General features: G+C 36.1%; 1 protein-coding gene across 2 annotated transcripts in view; it reads right to left on the reverse strand.

The window, feature by feature from the left end:
- LOC101697212 (aldehyde dehydrogenase 1A1) overlaps nt 1-18,711 on the reverse strand; it is a 68,777-nt gene extending 50,066 nt beyond the window's left edge. For both annotated transcript variants that reach the window (XR_015440122.1, XM_087184106.1), the window contains exons 1-2: nt 18,516-18,711; nt 4,924-5,028 (exon numbers count right to left, since the gene is read on the reverse strand). Coding sequence is in view for 1 of the 2 variants with exons in the window: in XM_087184106.1 (XP_087040232.1) it covers nt 4,924-5,028; nt 18,516-18,578 (168 nt within the window). In the remaining variant the exon portion in view is untranslated. The remainder of the gene's footprint in view (nt 1-4,923; nt 5,029-18,515) is intronic.
- Between the last annotated feature and the right edge of the window lie 1,343 nt (nt 18,712-20,054).

The raw sequence follows: 20,054 nt of genomic DNA on the forward strand, positions 1-20,054 counted from the left end.
TATTTAATTTTATAGGAACATAAGTAGAGTCATGGTAGCTAATTTATATGTTTGGAACAACATAATCCAGGTTTATATTCAAATTCCATTGGTTTGGTCATTTTGGAGGCATCCAGCCATCCATATTGATCCCTCCATCCGTCCATCCGTCCATCCATGTAAAGATTTCATACACAATCCACCCGTAGCATTCTTCTCATTGGTCTGCTAATGATAGAACACTTCACTAAAGAGACTGACCTTTTGACATAGTCAATCAAATGGGAGGCACATACAGCCAAATCATCACTCCACTATCATATATTCCACGAATAACAATTAACCCTCAGTGTCTAAGGAATTGATTCCATAGACCACCTTACCAACAACCTAAATCCACAGATGATAAAATCTCTTATTTAAATGGACTTGGTATTTTCATATAACTGACATACATTCACATATATTTTAAATTGTCTCTATATTGTTTATAATACCTACTATAATATACATGCTTTGCAAATAGCTGTTATGCTATATTGTTCCAAGAATAATGATAAGAAAAAATATTTGTACACATTTAGTATAGACACCTCTTGGGTAGGCTTAATTCATAGTTCATGCCAGCAACAACATCACCATGGTGGGTAACATGATTGCCTGCGACATTTACAATTTTTTAAATTAAAGAGCCACAAGCTGAGTATGTACACAATTTGAAAGATGATAAACTCTCAAATTCTTCCTAAGCACTGGTAAGGAAAAACTGAACCCAGATCATACATTTGGATATTAAATTTATTCAGAGATGAAGAAAATAGTTATCAGATGAAGTTTCACTTTTACACTTGTCATAAACACTTACTTTAATGTACATTTGCTTTTATCCCTACCAATTATTGTTAAGTCATGTTATAGAAGCAGTTTTCAGGATTAGTCATCACAGCCTGAAAGAACCACTGAAGTGAAAATGGTTCCCACCCACATCTGTGCTTTGTTCTATAAATTCCATTTGTTCTTGTCCTTCCCCTTTTCTTTTTGATACCACTGAGAGCCCATTGTTAGTCCCATTCTACTTACATTAAATCCCTAAAGCTTTTGGCTCATTATTTAAAGAGTCAGTTCCAGAATATTAGGTTTATTGTAACTGGGTAAATTACAAGATCCAGTACCTATATACGTGTAACACAAGGGTTATAGACAAATACAAGGTTCTATAACCACATAGGAAAAACAATTCTACCTGGGAAGATTTGAGAAGGCTTCAAAGAAGTATAAATTCCCATAATTACTGAGGCTTTATGTACCTGACATTTTAAAGATCTTATTAGCAATAAGACCTTTATTTTTTCCGGTATAGGAGTCAAACTCAGGACCTTGCACTTGCCAGGCAGGCACAGTGCCACTGAGTTACATCACTGGTCCAGCAATACAATCTTGAATAAAGTATTCAACCTTTCTGTTCTGCTATTTTATCATCATTTTGAAATACAGCTAAAAATAGTATCTTCCTCTTAAGGTTTCTGTATTAAATTAATACCGCACTTAGAAATAAGAATTGCCTTCTTAATTTGGCTAGAATGTAACTATACTTTTAACTAGTCATTCAGCCTGTCATTTTAAAGGTATTCATTAATATTAATTTAATAATTTCTAATAAAATAACTTGGCAATGTATTACCTAAAATAGATTGTCTAAAAATCATATATTAATGTTTAAAATTCATATAGCAAGTGAAAAACAATGGTTTTATACTAATAAAAGATTTCTTTCCTCTTTCAAACTTGTGATTATCATTTATTGTAGAATATTTTTGTATAAGAAATCTATTCCCAAATTCATTCCTGGAAGCAAGCATCACCTTGATCCCCAAAACAGAGAAAGACCCAACTGAAAAAGGGAACTATAGGCTGATTTCACTAATGAACATAGATGCAAAAATCCTTAATAAGATACTGGCAAATAGAATGCAGAAGATCATCAAGAAGATCATATACCCTGACCAAGTGGGATTCATCCCAGGGATGCAGGGATGGTTCAACATACTCAAATCAATCAATGTCATACACTATATCAATAGCGCCAAGGACAAAAACAATATGATTATCTCCATAGATACAGAAAAAGCTTTTGACAAAATCCAAAATGCATTTATGATGAAAACCCTACAAAAAGTTGGAATAGATGGTCTCTATCTCAAACTGATAAAAGCCATCTATGAAAAACCAACAGCCAGTATCATACTAAATGGTCAAAAACTGAAACTCTTCACACTAAAATCAGGAACAAGACAAGTATGTCCATAATTACCACTCTCATTCAATACAGTTTTGGAAACATTAGCCATTGCAATTAGACAAGAAAAAGAAATAAAAGGAATAAAGATAGGAAATGAAGAAGTCCAATTGTCATTATTTGCAGATGACATGATACTCTATATAGAAGACCCCAAGAACTCCACCAAAAGTCTTCTAGACTTAATAACCAAATTCAGTCAAGTAGTTGGATACAAGATCAACAAACAAAAATCAATAGCTTTCCTCTGCAGACTCACTGAGAGAGAAATAGGACAAATGTTTTCTTTTATGATAGTATCTAAAAAACTGAAATACCTAGGAATCAACCTAATGAAAGAAATCAAAGACCTCTTCTCTGAAAGGAAAGATTGAACATGATATCAGAAAATGGACAGACATCCCCTGCTCCTGAGTAGGAAGGATAAATATAGTGAAAACGGCCATATTTCCAAAACTGCTATATAGATTCAATGCAATTCTAATTGAGATCCCAGCACCATACTTCATGTACCTTGAGAAAACAATCCAAATATTCATTTGGAACAAGAAGAGACCCAGAATAGCAAAAGCAATTCTAGGTAACAGAGAGATGGCAGGGGGTATCACAATCCCCAACCTGCAACTCTACTACAAAGCTACTGTGATAAAAACAGCATGGCACTAGAAAAGAAACAGACCTGAGGACCAGGGGAATAGATTAGAAGATGCAGATAAAACACCAGACACATTCAGCCACCTCATCTTCTACAAAGGAGCCAAACACCCTCGCTGAAGGAAGGATAGCCTCTTTAATAAATGGTGATGGAAAAATTGGATTTCAACTTGCCAAAGATTAAAACTAGACCTATATCTCTCACCATGCACTAAACTAAAATCAAAAGGGATTAAAGATCTATATATTAAAATAAAAACTCTGAACCAGCTGGAACAGAGGTTAGGTAGAACTCTTGAAGACATTGATGTAGGAAAAGATTTTATGAACAAAACCTCAGTTGCCCGGGAACTAGCACAAACAATCAACAAGTGGGATCTCTTCTTATTAAAAGGCTTCTGCACAGCAAGAGAAACCACCAGCAGGGTGAAGAGACAACCCCACAATGTGGGAAAAAATCTTCACCTGCTCTTCCTCAGACAAAGGTCTACTATCTCGAATCTATAAAGAACTTAAAAAGATCAGACCTCCCAAATTTAAAGACCCAATCTGAAAATGGGCATCTGAAATGAACAGACATTTCTCAGACAAAGAAGTAGAAATAGCAAATAAATGCATGAAAAAATGTTCAACATCACTGGTCATTGGAGAGATGCAAATGAAAACAATGCTGAGATTCCACTTCACTCCACAAAGAATGGCTGCTAACATGAAATCAACCAATAACAAATGCTGGCAGGGCTGTGGGGAAAGAGGAACCCTGCTCCACTGCTGGTGGGAGTGTAGACTGGTGCTACCATTATGGAAATCAGTATGGAGATAACTCAAAGAACTAGGACTGGAAGTCCCATTTGACCCAGCTATTCCCCTGCTAGGCATCTTCCCCAAAGGATTAAAAGAATCATACCACAGTGATATATGTGCACCCATGTTCATAGCAGCACAGTTTGTAATAGCTAAAACTTGGAAACAGCCCAAATGCCCAACCACTGGGGACTGGATAAAGAAAATGTGGTTCTTTTATAAAATGGAGTACTACTCAGCCATAAAAAATGAGAAATTAGAGAGGTAAATGGATGCACATTGATGTGCTACTCTTAATTGAAATAAATAGGACACATATGTATAAATACCAAATAGTTTCTCTATTATGAGAAACTGAATGTGTAAATAAGGACTAAAATGTATAATAGATAATGTGAAATAGGAAGAAAAGGAGCAAAGAGGAAGGGGAAATGGAGTGGTAGGCGAAAGGAAAGAAGGGAATGGAATTAATATGAGAAAATGGAAAAATGGAAACAAAATCTTTGTAAATAGGGAGTGATGGAGGGGTTGATGGGAGGGCTGGGCAAGGGTGAAAAATAAGAACCAAGAGAAACTATGTAAAGGTGCAAATTTCCAATGATGAATGTCATTATATTGTATACCTAAAATGTACCAATGATTAGAAAGAATAATTGATAATCAAAAATAGGAAGAAATGGTCCAAAGGGGTAGGGGTAGTGGGAGGGGCAGGGGAAAGGAAAGAAAGGAAAGAAAAAATGCAGAGAAATGGAAAAAATGGAAACAAAGTCTTTGTAAATAGGGAAGGGTGGAGGGGTGAATAGAGGGCTAGGAATAGGGAAAAAATAAGAACCAAGGTACAACATGTAAAGGTACAAGTTCCCAATGAGAAATGTAAATGTGTTGTATACCTAAAATGTACCAATAAAAGAATTTAAGTAATAAATAAAATGTAAAATAATAAATAAATAAATCTATTACACCTTCTTCCATTGAAAAACAAGGAAAATTATATGAAAAGACATGACTACAATATCTTGGCCATAACAGTCATCATCATTACCTGATAACCAAGTGCCCTTCATGAGTTAAGTCTGGCCCAGAACTATGTGTTCAAGGCATTTATTGAATTTTCAGTGGGGTTTGGGAGCTCAGAACGATGAGAATCAAAGGAACCTGACATAAAACAGAGCTAGAATTCAGTAACTCACCTTATCCCCTTCTTCTACCTGACAAATTATCTCTTCAGTTGCTGGGTTAATGACAGAAAATTTCTTGCCACTCACTGAATTATTCCATTCATTGTTTATGAAGATCTGTAGGGATACAGACAAAGTAAATTAAAAAGCATTTAAACAGTTACCAATTTTTGGAAATTTTTATGAATTTAAGCTGAAGCATCACACAAGGCCTAAAAATTTTTCCCAACTAAATTAACATTTTGATTGTAACTGGCATTTTTCATAGGAACACACATACATATACACACACATGTTTGCACAATAAAGTGATATTTTTTAAGTTTCATGAATGTATACTGTTTTCTCAATGCTTTCAAATACAGAGTCTAGAAAACAATTTTATAAATGTTGTTTTCATAAAAGCATCTCCTAATTTATTTGTCTTCAAAGGAGATCAGGTACTAGATTTCTTAGTCATATCAATGACATGCATGCTGAAAATTTAGAATATTATTCTATGTGCACTATATCACAACAAAAGTTTAAAAAACCATCAGTGTGTCATTTATAATGTTTCAGTTTCAACTTTTGCACCTCTGAATTTGTATTTCATTGAAAAACCAATTTGATGTTCATTTTCCTTTTATTGGATAAAAATAACTGACAAAACCAAATTAAAGAATACAATTATGTGATGGTTAAGGCTATATTCTGTTTCTGACCAATGCTAGAATTTTTCCTTTTTTTATCTCTTTATTTCTAATTTATTCATTTTCTCTTTATTGATATATGAAGCAGTCATAAGTAACTATTGGTAATACATTGTACAGATTTTTGACAACTAAAATTAGCTCATTTAATTTTGAATCAGATATTTGATAAATATTTTCTAAAATAACGTTGCCTTATGTACTGGGCTTGTAAAACATATCTTATTTCAGATATCCATCCTTACTTGATATTCAAAGATAGGTATCCATAGTTCAATCCTGAATGTATCAAAACACCATTCCCCAAGTTTTAAGTTAGGTTTATGCTAACAGCAAGTCACTGAAAACTAAAAATTTCTCAGTGATGTCTACCAAAATTATACATTCTGCACATGAGTACACTATATTAGTGATTTGCTACACAATGGGCTGGAGGACAAACCTTTCTATTTGCCTGTTCACACCAATTCAGTTATTCACACAAAAAGCAACATCATCCTATCTTTGTCGAAGAATGCAAAAGAATGGTAGTGCCAGGCTAGAACTGATAGGAAAGGATGTATGCGTGAATAAATAAAGGATGGAGTCCAAAACAATTCTGATGGAGATCAGATGGAGAGAGACACACTTATTAGGGTCTAAGAAAGAGTACCATCAAATTCGCGATTCACGGACAGTGTAACTGAATAGAGATGAAGCGCACAAAACTTGCCCTATTATCCTTCAAGAAGAATAAATGTTGGTATCTTTTTTCAACTTGAAGGAATACAAATTTAAAGAATTAAAAGAAAACATACAGAGTTGATTTTGTTTTGTTGGCCTTTTGGTGAGACTTTCCAGTTCTTGTTTGAGTCCTTTTATTTTTAGGTCTGCGCTAAATTTTGGTTTCAAATTCTGAATAATATGAGCTCAATACATTTTAGTTTTGTTTTACTCGCTTCATCTAATCACTTTGGGTGAAAAAATCATTACAACATAAACTGTACATAAATTTCCTTCTTCAGATTAAAGTCAGTTAATGTTTGTGAAAATGAATATTAATTTAAAGTAAAAAGACAGTTTATGTAGCATCCTTCATGCGACTGAGGCAGTAATCTGCAGATATTTCCAAATCACCAGCCACAGCACTGAATTATATATTTCTAACCTCCAATACAGGAGAACATTGTGAATCCAAGGGTGTTTGAACTTGTGCTTGTATTACCATAATCCTGAATGGTCATGCTCTGTTTCATCAGGAAAGTGTTCATCAAATAATGAGCAAATATTGGAGATGTACTTTGGAAGATACAGGAGGAAAATGTGAGATGACTCAGTCATGGCCCTACCTCCAGGCGTGTACAATCTAAGACAGTGATGGCAAAACTTGCAGAGACGAGTGCCCAAACTATAACCCCAAACCCACTAATTTATCTCAAAGTCCCAACACTCCAATTGTCTGAATATTGAGGTTTAATTTTAGAAAAAACAACTCATACACTAACATCTTTTGTCTTAAAAGAAAAACAAATACATGTATGCCATATGTTCACCACCACTGATCTAAGAGGAGCATGTAATCATATGGAAATCAGCCAGTAAAGTTAGACTGTACAAATAGCTAAAGAAGTGCTTTCATCAATACGTTATATAGTGAGACTCATGGGAGAGAAGATGGGCTGAATGAACTCATTTTGAAAGATAGAATGAGGTGGAATTGGTGGGTAAAAAGAAAAACAATGTGCTAAGAGAAGGACCAATTTTGTGATTTTTACAACAGAGTAAAGAAAGTGCCCCACACTGAGAGCTCCTGTTGAATCAAGTCATAGATAAGGCCTGACAAGGAAAATGAAATTGATTTGTGTTGAATTTTGATTCCCCATGTAAGAGGCTTGAACTATATTCTAGATCAAATGAATACTTCTGAAATACTAATTTTAAATTACCAAAAATTCTTTGAAGTAAAGAAACCACAATGTATGAAATTAGCCCAGTGTCTATTTTAGTAAGCCAAGAATGAGATCAGAAGACTCTAGAGTGGTAGACAGTAGTAGCCTTTGAGTTAGGAATTATTTACATTCTTCAGAAAACAAACATTTCAGGAAGACAGAATTCAGTATAGACAATAATATTACTGAAGCAGCTGTAAAGGCCAGATATTTCTCCATTATTTATAGTCCCTGAGGTATGGAGAATTTAGGAACTACCTTAATTACTATTTTAATATTTTAATTTCCTTGGCTTTACATTTGTCATTTGCCTTCTAGCCACCTGTATGACCTACGTATTTGCATAATCACCATCCTGCAATGATGACAAGTAGTTATATAGAGTAGTCTAGGCCTATAAATGTTTATTATAATAGTTATGAAATCCGCTTGAAATCTGTTGAAATGATGTATCTTGGCAAGAACCTGATTTTCTATTTCCTGTCTGCCTTCAGCAAGGTTAGTGGAAAAGGAATGGTGCTACGAAAGCAAAATATTGATGGGTCCTATTAAACCATTATAATTTTTTATGAATTCTAATTATGAATTTTAGACTTGGGATAGTTGGAGTAATATATGTACAGTGGACATCAACTGTAACTTCATAGTATTGATTAGAACTTATGGGTGTCTATGCATACTCTTGGAATTCAAGTGTTTTATTTTCTTTGGAGAAACAATCAATGGGAATGTCAAGACAATTTATAAATTGATTTCTACTCTTTTAATTTTGGATATGCTAGACTTAAAGAGATGCATCGTATTATCTTTGACAAGCAACTACCCATTTCCTGGGTGCAGTTTACTGTTTTGGTCACATATTTTTAAAACTTTGTCTTTTCTGTGTAACATTTATTTTGTCTTACTATGTTTGGTATAAATCTATACATTTTTTTAAAAGCAATGTCCTCCAAACATTTCTCCCTTAGATCAAGTGGTATTTTACTAGGGGTAAAAGAAAGACCTATTACTCTTATCTGCTAATAAGAGATTTTGGAGTCTATTTGGAGCCTGATTCCCTCCAACAATGTCCTGTAAATTCAACTTATCACTTCAGTACTACAATACAGCACAGTAGACAAGCATCTCTATGGTCTTATAAGGGAAACCAATACTATCCTGGTGTCAGAGAGCATTGAACAGGTCCCATTTTCACTGGACAAAGGATTTCTTTTAAGATACTCCAAAGGAGAAGGAAGATAATCAGAGTTCCCGTATAACTTTTCCTGTGTGTATTTCCAACCCTGAAATCCATGTTGACACAAAGAGAATGATGAATATTCATGTGAACATGCAGGGAGTAATGTGTGTTGTAAATATTTTCTCAATTTTAGGAACCTAAAGGAGTACCAAAGACTGTGTGTGGGGGTGGGGCAAGAGGGGAAAGAAACAGATGAAAGAAAAGGATGAATAAACAATAAGGGTATGTGGCCATAGGAGGTTTGTTAAATACATAAAAGCCTCAAAGCTAGATCTCTGGCAGCAACCTCAACCTCAAAGCCAGATACACCAAAGCAAAACATTGATCAGAAAACATTTCTAATTTTAAAGAAGAAAAATGTAAAAGGAAATTGAAGAGGAGACAACAGAGGGAAGAAAAATATTTAACTGTATTCAGAGGAATAAAATAAAAAATGAGAGAATGATTAAAACACAATATGACAAACACAAGTTTCCTTTCATTTTTCCTTTGTATTATAATCTGAGTTCAGTAACATGAGTGTATACTCTCTGCTCTGTATTTAAATTATCCTTCCGCTTTTTCAGGTTGGCCAGGGAAAAAGAAAAGATGCTCCCTTTCCTTTGACCATGCTGTCATTGTGTCCTGCAAATATTAATAGTATTTGTCAGCCTGTGGATGGCAAGGACCTTGGCTGCATGGAGCCCCGCTCATGCCTGCACCCTGCCCCCAGTGACCAGCTTAGCCTGCAGCATCCCCCCCCCCGCCTCTGGCCTCCTGGCTGTGCTGCTACCTGGTTCCACACTACAGAGGCATGGGGGATCATAAAGGCCATTGTCCTGAGCTCCAGAAGATAGAGAAGTGAACAACAGAAAGAGGGCCTCTCTCAGGCTCCTTGATGAAAACTGAAGCCCACTGGAAAAGTGAAGAGAATCTCTGCAATAAAGGCACACCAGACCACCATACTTGGTAAGTTGGAGGGATCACCACCTCCCATCAGAAATTGGACTATCTTCAGGGGAAGGGCAGCTGGAACCTGGAGTGGAACCTTACAGCATTCAACCCTGCAGGAGGACAGGGAGCTTAACTTGGGACTTGCAGCCAGAAATCTGCCTGAATCTCATGGGTCTGCTACTGGCTTGATGAGACTCATTGACTTATATCTGCACACAGTTGCCCACGTTGTCTATTGTGACAGCATTGACATACCCTGAAGAAGGCCCTTCATTTTTATTTTTTATTTGTTATTTTCAAAAAAAATTTTTGCTCTTACTTTTAATTTTTATTTTTTATACCCAAAATTTTTATTTTTCTCTTCTTTTGTCTTTCTTTTCTCTTTTCTTTCTCTCTCTCTCACTCATTCTCTTGCTGTCCCATATTGTTCTACATTTTCCCTTATTGTTCCTCTTCTGGCTGTAATTGGGATTTCTTTTTCTTTTCTTCTCTTTTTCCTTCTCTCCATTGTCATTAGTTTTAAAGGAAATACATACAGTTTTTAGCCTCCCTATTGCTGTTAGGTTTTTCTGTTCTCATCTTTGTTTTTTCATTCTCTCTTTTCCTCTTGTTTTCAACAGTTTCTTAGAGTTTGCATGATCTTCCTGTGTCCTCTGGCCTCACTGCTAACCTTTCCCTATACTTCTACCTATCTATCCCTTCCTCCTCAACTCCTTCTAACTCCCCATGCTGAAGGGTAATGTTGCTATATTGAAGAGTTTATTCACTATAAACATATGTTGGGCTGGTCCTCTGTTTTGATTTAATTTGCACAGTTAAAGGTGATAGATTAATAACTACCACAAACTGTCATTTTTTAAGCTGTTCTTGATGCTATGGTTTTGTTGATTATATCACTTGGGCTAAGGTGTTGTGATTGATTTAATCAGTTGTCCGTCCTGTTATAATGAAAATAAAATAGCCTCAGAGCCATTAGAGAATCAAAACCTAAAGACCAGCTATATCTGAAAGATACCTCTGTGAAGCAATCATTCCATAAGAGTTCTAAATACAAGCAACAAAGATACTTACAATAAGCAACTTCAAAGTATCAACTGAGGAATTAAACCAAGGATAGTACCAAAAACGAAAATGAGGAGACGTTTAAGCAAGGCACAAACTCAGACTTCCAGCCAACAAAGGCAATTTCTGGGGGAAATGTGGCAGAAAAGTCTGATAATCAACCACCTGGACACCCTGAACTGAGAGCACAGGAAGTAACAAAACAGATGAATGAGGCTCTAGAAAAATTCAAAACAGAAATAATTTACCAGATAACTACAGAAATGGTGAGCAGAGTGAAAGACATGATTAGAGGCTCTAGAACAGAAAGTGATAAAAAAAATAAATGAGCTCAGAACCATGCAGGAAGCTATGAATGCCCAGGATAAGAAAGAAATGGAAATCATGATTGCCCAACATACCAAAGAAATGGAATCCATGAAACAGATTCAAACAGATATTCAGGAGATTAAAAACTCCATTGGAAATATGCACAGCAGATTAAGGGGATGTGAAGATAGAATATCAGAGATAGAAGACAGGATTGTGGTTAGTGACCATGAAAACAGAGATTTCTTCAAAATAGTAAGGGACCATGAGAAATCAATCTAGCAGCTGGCAGACGATGCAAAAAATAATAACATAAGCCTGATAGGAATCCATGAAAAAGCAGAAGAAAGTACAATTGACATAAAAAAACTGTTCACAGAAGTAATAGTAGAAAACTTCCCACACAGAGCTGGAGAATTGGACATACAGGTAAGTGAGCCATATAGAAGTACAAATAGCCAAGCTCACAAAAAGTCTACACCTAGACGTATAATACTCAATTCCCAGAAACCCAGCAAATGAACAAAATCCTACAAGCAGAGAAAAGAAACAAATCGCCTACAAAAGAAATCCCATCAGAATCACAGCAGAGTTCTCAACACAAACCTCAACCCTAAGTCAAGGAGAGCCTGGAGTGAAGTATTTCAAGCCCTAAAAGACAATAACTTCCAACCTAAATTGTTGTATCTTCAAAATTATCTTTCAAAATTGATGGCAAAATTAGATACTTCCATGACAAAGAACACCTGAGAAATTTCATGAACACCAAACCAGCACTCCAAACAATTCTAAACATTATCCTAGAAAAAGACAATGAAGGTGACAACTCCATGAGGCCCAACAGAGGGAAGCCACCAGGCAAGGTAAGAAACTAAAGGGAAAGGGGGAAAAATAAAAACTAAAAGAGCCAACAACAATAAAACATCATGACAAGGATGAGTCCAAATCTATCATTTATAACCATCAATGTTAATGGCCTCAATTAATCAATCAAAAGAAATAGACTGGCAGAATGGATTAAGAAGCAAAATCCAACAATATTCCGTATACAAAAACACACCTAACTCAAAAAGAAATTTATAGACTGAAAGTAAAAGGATGGAAAACAGTTCTCCATGCCATAGGAACCCAGAAAAAAGCAGGGATAGCAATCTTATTTGCAGACAAAGTAGATTTCAAGCCAAAACTAATTAAGAGAGACAAAGATGGTCACTACATCCTTGTGAAGGGAACAATCCAAGAGGAAGAGATGAAAATCATAAATATATATGCACCAAATACGAATGCTCCCAACTATACCAAACAAATATTAATGGATATGAAAAACCAAATAAGCACTAATACAATTGTAGTGGGGGATCTCAATACCACACTATCACAAAGAGACAGATCATCTAGACAAAATATCAACAATGAAATTCGAGAACTGAACCAAGCTATTGAACAAATAGACTTAATAGATGTTCTCAGAGTGTTCCACCCCACAAAATCAGAATAAACATTATTTTGGGCTGCACATGAGTCATTCTCCAAAATGGACCACATACTAGCTCATAGTATATGATTAAGTAAATGTAAAAGAATTGAAGTTACTCCCTGTATATTATCAGGCCATAGTGCAATAAAATTGGAGATCAATGGTATAAGAAACTGCAAAACCCCCACAAACACATGGAAATTGAATAACACTCTCCTGAACAATCATTGGGTCACAGAGGAAATTAAAGAAGAAATTAGACAGTTTGCAGAAGTAAATGATAATGCCAGTACAACATACAGGAATCTATGGGACATAATGAAAGCAGTTCAACAAGGGAAATTCATACCAATGAATGTACATATTAAGAAAACAGAGAAAGCTCAAATAACAACCTAATGCTGAATCTCAGGCTCCCAGAAAAACAAGAGCATGACAAACCCAAAGCTTATACAAGAGAGGAAATTATAAAGATCAGAGCAGAAATTAATGCAATGGAGACTAAGAGAATGATACAAAAAATTAATAAATAAAACTGATAAACTTTTAGTCAACCTTATCAAAAAAGGAAAGAAAAGGCTTAAATCCATGCTATTAAGAAAGAAAAAGGTGAAGTCATAAGAGATCCAGCAGAAATCCAGAGGATCATCAATACCTACTTCATGAACCTGTAGTCTGATAAAATGGAAAACATAGAAGAAATGGACAGATTCCTAAATACATGTGAATTGCCAAAGTTAAATGAAGAAGATATAGACATTCTAAACACCCAATTACAGTGAGTGAAATTCAAAACATAATTAAAAATTTACCAACAAAGAAAAGCCCAGGTCCTGAAGGCTTCACTGTTGAATTCTATTTTTTTTTTTTTCCTTCTGGTACCTGGAATCAAACTTGGGTCCTTGTGCATGCACAGCAAACAGCAAAAACACTGAGCTAAATCCCCTGCCTATTGCTGAATTCTACAAGACACTTAAAGAAGAACTATTGCCATTACTCTTTTAAGTCATCAATGAAATTGAAAGGGAAGCAATACTTCCAAATTCATTCCTGGAAGCAAGTGTTACTTTGATTCCAAAACCAGGGAAAGACCCAATAGGCCAATCTCCCTAGTGAATTTAGATGCAAAAGTCCTTAAGAAGACACTGGCAAACAGAATGCAGAAGATCGTACACCATGATCAAGTGAGATTCATCCCAGGGATGCAAGGATGGTTCAACATACACAAATCGATAAATGTAATACACTATATCAATAGAGCCAAGGACAAAAACCATATAATCATCTGAATAGAAGCAGAAAAAGCATTTGACAAAATCCAACATGCATTTTTGATAAAAACCCCATAAAAAATTGGAATACATGGTCTCTACCTCAATCTGATAAAAAACCAACAGCCAATATCATACTAAATGGTCAAAAACTGAACCCTTTTACACTAAAATCAGGAACAAGACAAGGATGTTCACTATCATCACTCCTGTTCAATAAAGTTTTGTAAACATTAGCCATGGCAATGAGACAAGAGAAAGAAACAAAAGGAATAAAGATAGGAAATGAGAAGTCAAATGATCATTATTTGCAGATAACATGATTATCTATATAGATGGCCCCAGGAACTCCACCAAAAGTCTTCTAGACTTAATAGCTAAATTCAGTAAAGTAGCTGGATACAAGGTCAACACACACAAATCAATAGCTTTCCCCTACATGAACAACAGACTCATTTAAAGAGAAATAGGGCAAACAATTCCTTTCACAATAGTATCCAAAAAACTGAAATACCTACGAGTCAACCTAACAAAAGAAATCAAAGACCTCTTCTCTGAAAACTATAGCACTCTGAATAGAGAGAATGAAGATGATATCAGTAAATGGAAAGACATCCCTTGCTCCTGGTTAGAAAGAATCAACATAGTGAAAATGACCATACTTCCAAAACTGCTTTATAGATTCAATGCAATCTCAATTGAAATTCCAGCAGCATACTTCATGGATCTTGAGAAAACAGTCCAAAAATTCCTTTGGAACAAGAAGAGACCTAGAATAGCAAAACCAATTCTGGGCAACAGAGATATGGCAGGGTGTATCACAACCCCCAAACTTTAAACTATACTACAAAGCTATTGTCATAAAACAGCATGGTACTGGCAAAGAAACAGACCTGAGGACCAGGGGAATAGATTAGAAGATGCAGAAACAACACCAGACACACTCAGCCACCTCATCTTTGAGAAAGGTGCCAAACACCCTCACTGGAGGAAGGATAGCCTCTTTAATAAATGGTGATGGAAAAACTGGGTTTCAACTTGCCAAAGATTAAAACTAGACCTATATCTCTCACCATGCACTAAACTAAAATCAAAATGAATTAAAGATCTAAATATTAAAACAGAAACGCTGAACTGGCTGGAACATAGGTTAGGTAGAACTCTTGAAGACATTGGTGTAGGAAAAGATTTTATGAACAAAATTTTAGTTGCCCATGAACTAGCACAAACAATCAACAAGTGGGATCTCTTCTTACTAAAAAGCTTCTGCACAGCAAGAGAAACCACCACCAGAGTGAACAGTCAATGCACAATATAGGAAAATTTTTCACCTACTGTTCCTCAGACAAAGGTCTGCTATCTAGAATGTATAAAGAATTTAAAAAAATCAGAGCTCCAAAATTTAAAGACCCAATCCAAAAATGGGCATCTGAAATAAGCAGACATTTCTCAGACAAATAAGTAAAAATAACAAACATATGAAAAAATGTTCAACATCACTGGTCTTTTGAGAGATGCAAGTGAAAACAACACTGAGATTCCACCTCACCCCAGAAAGAATAACTGCTATCATGAAATCAACCAATAACAACTGGTGGTGGGGCTGTGGGGAAAGAGGAACCCTGCTTCACTGCTGGTGGGAGTGTAGACTGGTGCAACCACTGTGGAAATCAGTATAGAGGTACCTCAAAGAACTAGAACTGAAAGTCCCATTTGACCCAACTATTCCCCTGCTGGGGATCTTCCCCAAAGAATTAAAAGAATCATACCACAGTGATATATGTGAACCCATGTTCATAGCAGCATAGTTTGAAATAGCTAAAACTTGGAAACACCCCAAATGCCCATCAAGTGGAGACTGGATAAAGATAATGTATAAAAAATATATAAAATATATAAAATGGAGTACTACTCAGCCATAAACAATGAGAAATTAGAGGTATTTATAGCTAAATGGATGCACATTGATGCGATACTCTGAAGTGAAATAAATAGGACACGTGTAAATACTGAGTAGTTTCTCTACTGTGAAAAACTGAATGTGTAAATAAGGACTAAAAGGTATAATAGATAATGTGAAATAGGAAGAAAAAGGGCAAAGGGGAAGGGGAAGTGGGAGGGGTAGGGAAAAGGCAAGAAGGGAATGCATTATTATGAGAAAATGAAAAAATGGAAACAAAATCATTGTAAATAGGAAGGGATGGAAGGGTTGAAGGGAGTCAGGGGAAGGGGGAAAAAATAAGAACCAAGAGAAACTATGTAAAGGTGCAAATTTCCAATGATGAATGTCATTATATTGTATACCTAAAATGTACCAATAAAATTAAATTTAAAAAAGCCCTTCCTTTTAGTTGGTTCAGCAATAAGACTGAGTGGTCCCAGAGCATCCATCACAGGCTCCTATACATCACACTGTCATCTCTCTCCATGAGCCCAGGTAATTCTAATTCTAAGAGGAAGGGAGATTAAACTCCTTGATACTGGAGCCTTGTTCTTTGTTTCCCACTAATTCCAGCCTGCCTTCCTCAGTCAATATGACCATCAAAGTGAGAGAGATCACCCCTACACATGGAACTGTGCAACTATGGGTTAACTGTGTTGTTAGGCAACTATGGGTTAACTAGGTAACTATGCTCTTTGTGGAATGTACTTGAGTAGCCATGCCAACTGCTGTGATCAGTCACCAAAGGAGGAAAACCGACTCAGAAAGTCCTGCCAGAACTCCTTCCTCTCCCCCTCTGAGCTGCTGTGCATTGTGTAAATCCTGCTTGCTATATTCCCAGGGAAATTCCCATGGAATTAAGCTTCCTAGATGTAAAAAGAGGTATATAAGGAAGCACAAAGTTCTGTTCAGGGCTCCTGAGACTGACAGGAGTCACTCGGTGAGCCGCTGGCATCATTAAAAGCTACATTTTGCTGCTATGTTTTTATTAAAGAGTTATCTCTTGAGGGTCCTCAGTGTTTCCTGCTTCAAGAGTTACAACCAGGAAATGAATAGCCAGATATTTTTCATTGCCCTTTAGCTACAGTTGGCACAATTTTCTATTCTCTCATGCCTTTCTAATTAGGCCAAAAAGCCCATCCTCTCTGCTAGGATGAGATATCTGATCTCTTTTAAATATCACTGTTTATATGCTCCCACAATTAGGGCTCTGCCTTCCCCTAGTAGAGACAGAGGTTATTCCAAAAGTCTGGGCTAGTCAAAAAATAAAAAAATAAAATGTGCAATAGAGCATTACCTGTACTTATTCATTTAAAGGATACTACTACTTTTCCTCACCAAAGACAATCTTTTGAGACTTGGAGGCTAAAAATTGATTACAGCCCATAATAAACAAAAGTGGAAGGCCTCCTTAAGCCTTGTCATAGCCCTGGCACATTCAAGAACCCAGTGGAGAGTGGAGACTATTTCAAGTTCTTTGACTAGTAAATTAGGCAGTAGTGCCTTTGTGTTTATGGTTCCTAACCTGTACACTGTTTTATCCCAGAGTCCTGAAGATACTGCATGATTTTCCATTTTTAGATTAAAAAACACATTTTCTGTATACTCCTTTACCCTGACTCACAATTTCTTTGTACATTTAAAGACCCCTCTGATCAGGATACTCAGTTTATCTCAGTATCTTGTTGCCCCAAGGGTTTAGAGACAGCCCTCACTTATTTGGACAAATCCCCTTCTATCTAAAGTCCTACACATGTGGATGACATCCTCTTATGTGCCCCTTCTGAGAAACCATCAGACCAGGGCACCCAACCCTATTAACCCTTTTACCCAAGAGAGAATACAAAGTTTCTTGATCTAACACACAACTTTGTAGCTCCTCTGTAGAACACCTTGGTCTAATTCTCTCCATGGAAATTTAAAGGTCACAAAAAGAGGGTATTAAACCCATTACTTCTTTCCCCTTTTGCAAACTTTAAAACAATTCAGGGGATCTGGGGACATCACAGGCCTTTAGCATTTCTAGATTCCAGGTTTTGGTGAGATAGCAAAACCCATTTATCAGTTATCAAAAAATTCTTAAAAATATAATACTTGTATTTTAATATGGGAACCAAGCTCTCAAAGGATTTTCAAAAACTCAAACAAGCGTGTCTACTCACTCTTACATTAAATCTCCCTATAGGACAATACTTTAACTTATGTGTTTCTAAGAAAAATAAAACCACCCAAGACCGAGGGCCTGCACAATAGCTGATAGGAAATTTGAGCTGGAAACTGGACGTAATCACCAAGAGCTGGCCAGCCTGTTTTGGAACTGTGACAACAGTGTTCCTTCTGGATCTGACAGCCTCTGAACCAACCTTTACAAAGGATCTTACTGATTTTACTCCTCTCAATGTGGCTGTAATTCTCTCCTCCAAAGGGGCTTCATGGCTCTCTGGTACGGGCCTGCTTAAATACAAGGCGCTGCTTACTAAAGTCCACTAATTTCTGCTACAAGAATCTTTCACAAACAAGGGAATTCCTTTCATTTGGATAAGAAATAAATTAATGAAACATTGTCTTATGAAATTTAGACTTTATTATATGATTAGACCACCAAACCCAAACTTTCATTTTAAACAAGGCTTTATTTTGTATTTGTAAAGGGGTTGTCACACAAATTTAGTTAAATTGAACTTTTATGCTTCAAACCGTTGTACCTTATGGAAACCCAAGGCAAAGCAGCACATACAAGCTGTACTAACCTTAGTATACTGAATCTTCAAATCAGTCAGTGGGGCAGGTATGGCTGGTTTTGCTGAAGACATTTCTGGTTCGGTTCCTGGAACACAGGTGACAGGCTCAGCAATTTGATTCTGATACAGCACTCGGCTTTATTTGTTCCTTTTTATATGCACTGCCTAAAGTTTATTTGCATGTTGGGATATGATTGGATGAACAGACTGGGAGCAAAAGAGAAAGTACACTACTTATTTGTAACATCTAGGCCAGAAAACTTTTGACTTTGAACCTAAATCCTTGAGAAATCAGCACTGCAACATTGAAATTGCATCAGGAAACAGGGCACTATTTGCAGATGAATTAATTTACAAACTGGAAACTTGTGATAAGGATATGCAGCACAGCTGCTCTTGCCAGTAAACCCCATTATTATTATTATTATTATTATTATTGGATTTTCATCCTTTTTATGCTACTGTATAACTTTCCACTCTCTGATACACTTGGAATCAGAGAATCTGAGAACTGTAAAAGTCCAAAAGGGCAGTTGCTCTCAGAAGAAGATGGGAGGAAAAGTCCTCACCAGGAGTCTCTGGACAAGGCCAGCAGCAAGGCAGCCATCTCCCAGAGAACCAGGGATTGGAGGGGAATAAAGGCCCTTTAGGCTCTACCCTAAGCCAGCTTTTTAAAACCTAATCATTCAGGTATATTTTCAGTGCTGGGTGACTATACCTACTGTGATTTCAGAAGCCCTAAATTATATTTATTTTCTATGTGGAAACAGAAAAGTCAGTGGGGCTTTTCGGGATCTGAGTACTGGCATACAGTGCAGAGTCCCCACAATCAGCAAGGTGACAATGTCATCTGTGAATATTCATTTAAAACTAAAGGAAATTCTGGTTTTGAAAGGTGTTTATATTTATTAATCATTGCTATAGACAACCATACAAAAATTTGAAATGAGACTCCTAAATAATTCACATTCTTGGTGTTCAAGCTGGGAACTTTCAAAAAGCACAATTTTAAAGTGACCTAGTCTCATGTTAAGTACTCTGTTTTATTGTATTGAAGCCTCCAGCAAAAGTTCTAATAAGAACAAGATAAATTTTTTGGATGCTCTGATTATTATGAATTAACAAAAAAAATTTTCTTCTAGTGAAATTGCTAACTTCCCTGAATATGGATTTAGATGGGAAAGCTATTATTAATTAGTTTTCCTAAAATAGAAATAGTAATCTCAGTTTTCTTTCCATCTTCATTTGGTATCCCCATTCTGTAGGGATTGAAAGAGTGAGTGGCTTATTGATAATTATAGATCTAATAAGCACAAGGCCAACATTTCAGTGTCATTTCAGGCCTGTCTGTCCCCAAAGCCCAAGTTTTGCAGCATAGGCCAGTCCTCTAGATTCTAAGGCAATTCCATTCCATTCCAAAGTCCTAGACTACCCTGAACCTCCTACTTGATGAACAGATAGACCTTTCTGTGTCCTTTCAACATTTCTCCTTTTCTCTCTCAAGGCTTTTCTTCTGATAAGTATAACTGTTTTCTCTTTCATAAATGT

Source organism: Heterocephalus glaber, unplaced genomic scaffold (assembly GCF_053883595.1).
Source record: "Heterocephalus glaber isolate CG9 unplaced genomic scaffold, H.glaber_assembly_v1.0 deba00001481, whole genome shotgun sequence".
Classification (NCBI taxonomy): domain Eukaryota; kingdom Metazoa; phylum Chordata; class Mammalia; order Rodentia; family Bathyergidae; genus Heterocephalus; species Heterocephalus glaber.